The sequence below is a fragment of the Hevea brasiliensis genome, chromosome 14 (genome assembly GCF_030052815.1).
Source record: "Hevea brasiliensis isolate MT/VB/25A 57/8 chromosome 14, ASM3005281v1, whole genome shotgun sequence".
NCBI classification, from domain to species: Eukaryota; Viridiplantae; Streptophyta; class Magnoliopsida; order Malpighiales; family Euphorbiaceae; genus Hevea; species Hevea brasiliensis.
In genome coordinates this window covers 81,099,520-81,105,678 of record NC_079506.1, presented here as the reverse complement: position 1 = coordinate 81,105,678, position 6,159 = coordinate 81,099,520, and the positions used below count along the sequence as shown (strand labels likewise).

The 6,159-nt window shown below is 28.9% G+C and overlaps 1 protein-coding gene across 1 annotated transcript; it reads left to right on the top strand.

Moving 5' to 3' along the window:
• Window positions 1–3,626: 3,626 nt before the first annotated feature.
• LOC110652679 (tetraspanin-6-like) lies at window positions 3,627–5,496 on the top strand. Its single transcript, XM_021808297.2, has 3 exons — window positions 3,627–4,486; window positions 4,552–4,868; window positions 5,292–5,496. The coding sequence occupies exons 1-3, from the start codon at window positions 3,995–3,997 to the stop codon at window positions 5,329–5,331; spliced, it is 849 nt and encodes a 282-aa protein (XP_021663989.2). The 5' UTR covers window positions 3,627–3,994; the 3' UTR covers window positions 5,332–5,496.
• The last annotated feature ends 663 nt before the right edge of the window (window positions 5,497–6,159 follow it).

Genomic DNA, 6,159 nt, shown 5'->3' with positions numbered 1-6,159 from the left:
TAATTAGTGCTATAAAAATATTAATTTACTAATGAGTTTTAATTCAATAAAAATGAAGTCATTTTTAAGGTTGTGAAATCTCATCTCAAATAAAAATCTCAATTGAAATTAATTCTACAAAGAAAAGACATTTATTTAAAAAGAAGTACTTGATATAGACATTGTCTACATCTTTTTAGTGTAAATACATTTGGTAAGAGTGAAAAAACCAAAATTATAAATAGATTACATATAACATGGAGCATATAAAATAATTTTGAATTGCTCCATTTGTTTTGCTGTAAATATTTTTTTGAAAAATTTTTTTCTCATTTTTCTAATGTTAGAGTACTTAAAAAAATATGTTAATAAAAAATATTTTTCTAATCAAAGGGAAGACTACATTATTTTTAAAGAAAATGACTCTTTTCTAAAAGGAAAAGTCATTTTTTAAACTTTGACAAACTTATTAAAATATGAAAATGTTTATATATGTATGAAATAAATATAAATAATTAATTTTATATTATAACCAAATAATGAAAGATATTTTTATAAAAAATATTTTCTTAAAAAATAATTTACATAAAAAATATTTTTTATATAAAAATTATTTTTCAAAAAATAAATAGAGTTTTAATAATTTTATTTGCATTAAAAAGTATAGATATAATTTAGATAGAGCGTTCGGTGAACTTTTGGTAATTGGGAGCAAAACCCTTTTATCTTCTTATATTTATAAAATATTAAAAAAAATTTCTTTTATTTTTAAAATATAATTATGTTTATTTTAATTTATAAAACTTTGTCTTGAGATGAAATTTACAATATTCAATTATATCATTTACTATAACTTCTTCAAACTTTGTCTTGTCTTTCAATATGAGTTGTTGGCAGTGTATGAGCACTTTTTTTTTTTTTTTTATTTGTTCGATAGAGGCATTGTGTCCCAAATATAATTGATGGGTTACACAATTTTTTTTTATGATAAAAGTAAATAATTTTAAAATAGATAAATAGAGAAATTTAAATTTAAGATTTTCTTATTTTCTACATTTTAAAGATAAAAGAATACCAATTAAGCTAATCGGAGGGGTTTGTTACTTGCTTGATGAAAAGGTTATCGTAGAATTGAGTTGGAGATTGATAATATTGGGGTTGTAGTTGGTATTTTTGAGAAGATTTGATTTTACATCCTCTATCTCTTTTGATCTCTTCCATTAAGAAACTTCTTACTCGCAGTTATTGAGAAGCAAACGTGTGTAATAAAGAATTGCAAATTCTTTGGTATTTGAGGCAATTGTTGAATACTAAAAAATACTTAAAAAAAATTGACTACTACCAATTTATTGACATTGGACTAAATTTGCCAATTAAATCCACTAAAATAAGAATTGATTTCCTACAAAATCATATTGAAAAATCAACATAATACTATATTTCATTTTTTCATGATTATAAACTTCAATAGAACTGCTAGAATTATGACTTAAAATTTTAATAAAATTTAAAGAATTTTTTTTTAATTTAAGTGGAAGAAATATTCTTTAATAATGAATCACGATAGTTGCTGGAAATTTCATTGGTAATTTTTTTTTTTTAATGAAATATAGGGTTGGATGAATGCGTAATTCGTTGGATTCAATCTTCTTTGTACCTTTGACTTGGATTCTCATCTTGAAGAGAGTGCTATATTCTTCTTTGAGCAACAACCAATTTCCACAAATTGCTTTAGGGATTTAAGTACTTTTTGAGTTAAATCCAAAAGAAAGAACGTTAAAGTTTGGGAGAGAAATCTTTTTCTAGTTATGCGGGTGCCACAGAGCATCTCTTTCTCCTCAAAAGTAATCATTTCATCGCCATGTCAATCTTTGTTACCAATAATGATGGCCTAATTATGATTTTTGGCCATTTTAATTAATTTTATAACCTTTTTTTTTCATAAACATAAGAAATTTAGTGAAAATTTGAGTATGCTTGAAGTTAGAGGGTACAAGTTCAGTCAAAGTTTATCATTTGAAAGAAATATCCTGGAAGAATGGCTTTTTCAGAGAAATCAATTAAGGATCTTTATCTATTCTATTGATGTATTATTCCAAAGACTTTGGTTGTATTGTTTTATTTTCTTTGTCATTTCTCATATCTACTGTAATTAACTTTGTTAAATCAAAGAATATTCACCCTTTCTATTAGAAATATGTATAATAAATCAAGTGGATCTGGTTTAGTGGTGAATGTGCCCTATACTTTATGGATTGATCAAGTTTCGTTTCATGAAGTCGATAGCCTAAGAAGGATCTCACTTTGTACATCCAACATCTAAGGGAAAATAGTTTTCTGTCAAAACCGTAAATGGGATGAAAGAATACCTGACCAATGCAGAAAGAAATTATAATAAAAAATCAAAATCCAAAAAGTTATTGAACAATGATTGATGATTTGATTAGCTTCACAACTTTTCTTTTATCTTTTTCAATTTCTTTTGATATATTAAAAACTTTTTAAAGGGTGGTGAATAATTGGAATTTGAAATGTCTTTTTTTTTTTTTAATTTTAATTCTAATTGGAATATGAGAATTCACAATTTTTATATAACTCAATGATACAGAATTGATTTTAATTAAAAGGTATTTAGTATATTTATTTTTTGTATATATAATATAAGAGTTAAACATGCTATTCAATTCACATCTTTAATAAAATATTACACAAATCATCCACATAAATTTAAAGAAATCTCATGAAATTAATTGAATTAATCAATAGTAAATATTTTAACTTTTATATTTTGTAATGAGTATTTAATTATTGAATTATTTATTAAAAACGCATGCAAGAATTAAAAAGACATGAAAAAGCTTTCTAGTATTTTCATTCAGCTTGCAACTAGAAAACTACAATCATGGTAGAGTAATTAATTTTTGCTGGTTAAACTTCCATGATTGATATGGCAAGGGAAAAGAGACTTGGGAAATTATTGCCAAGACATATATAAATATGTCAAATTTATGGACTTAATAAGTGAATTTTAGCATTTATATTATGTTTTGAGTCTATAATGGATTTGATTTAAATAAATTTTTACATAAATTCTGTCTATTATGAACCCAAAACATATATATATGAGATTCATATATTTAATAATGGATTATATCCTATATCTTATATTTTGCCTACATTATAAATTAGGTTTAGGACAAAAAAATCCCTTGATCTAGAAAATTTCAAATAGACTTGGTGGAAATTATTTATTTATTTATTTTTGCCATTAAGAAAGGAGGAGGGGTGTAGTGGAGCCTAAAGATGATCAAAGAAGCACTAATAACTAAAGAATGTGAGGAGATAATAGAAGAAGTAAAAGCAACAAATATATTCTATGATCTCCTTCTCATCCAAAGACATACCTAATTCTGATTCTAATCATGCTTCAAAAGAAAGAGAAATACTTGGTCCATACCCAAAAGGCAACTGAGTAACATTGAAATTACCAAAATGCTTGCCTACTATTCTTTTCTTGCCTTGGGCATTGCATATTGAATTGATACCTTTACCAATGATCTGATTTATAAATTGCACATTGATCAGAAGGCATTCCTCAATTCATCTTATTACTTGGCCAAATACTCCAGAAAATTGAAACTCAAGTGTATACATACAGGGCAATCTAGTCAATTTACGTGTTTAATAAAGTTCCTTACTCAGTAAGTATAATTAATGTAGCCATTAATTAGACAATATATGTCACATAAAGTTTTTCACAATACACTAATACAGGGAAAAGCAAATAGGAGAAAGGTAGTAAGCATTTTGAATTTCTTGAATCTTTCAGGAAATTGTAACAACAAAGAAAAGCATTGCCACCCATTAAAAGAGAAAAGCTGAACACCATAACAAGAAAAGAAGCTGCAGACAGAGAGAGAGAGAGAGAAAGAGAGAGAGAGAGAGAGAGAGAACTGGCTAGCTAGAGATAAAGCCCAATTAGTGGTGCAAGTGCAACATACAGAAATTAGAAAAAATGTACAGATTTAGCAACACAGTCATTGGTTTCTTGAATCTTTTCACTCTCTTAGCTTCCATACCAATCATTGGCGGAGGGTTATGGATGGCAAGAAGCAGCACAACCTGTGAAAGTTTCCTTCAAACCCCACTTCTCGTTGTGGGTTTTGTGGTGCTTATAATTTCACTAGCTGGCTTCATTGGAGCCTGTTTTCATGTAGCATGGGCACTTTGGGTCTATCTAGTAGTCATGTTATTCATTATTGCAACCTTAATGGGTTTGACTATTTTTGGGTTTGTTGTTACAAGCCAAGGTGGTGGTGTGGATGTGCCTGGTAGGGTTTACAAGGAGTATAGGCTTCAAGATTATTCTCCTTGGTTGAGAGATAGGGTTAAGGATCCTGACTATTGGAGAGCCATTAGGAGCTGCATATTGGGTTCCAAGACTTGCGCCAAGCTAGCCTCTTGGACTCCTCTTGATTATATGCAGAAAGACATGTCTCCCATCCAGGTAATTCTTTGATTATTTTTATTTAAGTTCAATACAATGATAAATGACATTTTTTTTGGGTGAAGTCTGGATGTTGCAAGCCACCAACTTCATGTAACTATAACATGGCAACGTTGGTGCCCCAAGACCCAGATTGCTACAGATGGAACAATTCCCCAACTTTACTGTGTTATGAGTGCGATTCTTGCAAAGCTGGAGTGCTTGAAGATGTGAGAAGGGATTGGCACAAACTATCAGTCCTCAATATTGTGATGCTTATTGTTCTAATTGGCATCTATTCAATAGGATGTTGTGCTTTCAGAAATGCAAGAAGAGCTGAAACTGATTATCCTCATGGAGAAAACAGGATGAGCAAAGTCAGACCCAGATGGGATTATTATTGGTTAGTGAATCAAACACTGAGTACTCTTATGTATTATATTATTTTATATTGTTTTTACATTAAAAAATAAAAGACAAATTCAGATAATCTTTAATTAACACACATTAGAGTAAAAAAATTCTATGTCAACATTCAATTTAGTCTTGTGAATTCACACATTAAATTTCAAAAGTTAATGTAATTAAAATTAGATTTGTTGGCTAATAAGTTTTGACTCAATGATATTGGAGTTATTTTCAAAATTGTGAAGTCTCCAATTTCAGTTTCAATCAGAATTAATTGTGAAAAAAAATTGCTAATACTTTATTTGTGGACTTTACATTTTGAAATTATACAAGTTTTTTTTTTTTTTTTCATATTTGATATGTCTTTAATTAAACATACAAGTGGGCGTCTTAGTGTTGGAGATGGTGGTTTGAACAGGTGGAGATGGTGGCATGACAAGAGAGAGCAGCTTTACTAGCAGAAAGTCCCAATGGGTTATGCTTGTTGGTGGTTTAAATTGAGACAATTCAGTTGTTTTTCAGAGAAAATTGGTGGCCATATTGGAAGTTTCAATGTCTCCTTTCTTTTTACAGTCTTCCCTTCCTCTGCTTTCTTTATTTCTTTTTTTTATTTCTCTGTACAAAGATGGATTTCACTTTTAATTTCCAAAGATTATGTACTCATTATCCTTTTCCTTTACTTTGCCTTTTGAGACTGCTTCAAATTCTTTCTTACATTCATCAAAGGCTGCTTCTAGCACTCCTACTAATTACTTACACATAGCATATGTTTATAATGGCGAACCCCACTGAACCTTTATTTGGGAGAAGAATTGTTCAAAATAATGGAAAGTTTTTGAAAATTTAAAAATTTTGAATTTATAGTCTAGATAAGAATTAATTTTCCATGTTTTAATGCTTGGAGAGGCCGAAAAAGGAATGAGGTTCCTCCATTGTTATTGTTTTTGAAGTGTTAGCCATGATTTTTTTTCTGAACAAGAAGCCTCATTGTTGTTGCAGTGATCTCGAGGGAAGTCTTGGAATTTCAATTTTATTATTGGGAAAATTAAATTATGCACGTCAGTCTTTTAAAACATTCACAATCTCACCCAACAGCATTCACAGGGCCTGCCTTCGAATATTTATTAAAAAAAAAATGGCCATCTTCTTAAGTTCAGAGCTTTTTACCATTCGGGTACATTGAAAAAAAGTAATTGACTAGAAAGGACGAGTTTGCCAAATTTAGCTCTACACATAATATTCTCTCACTGAATGTCACTTGAATGCTATTTATAATGGCATCCCAA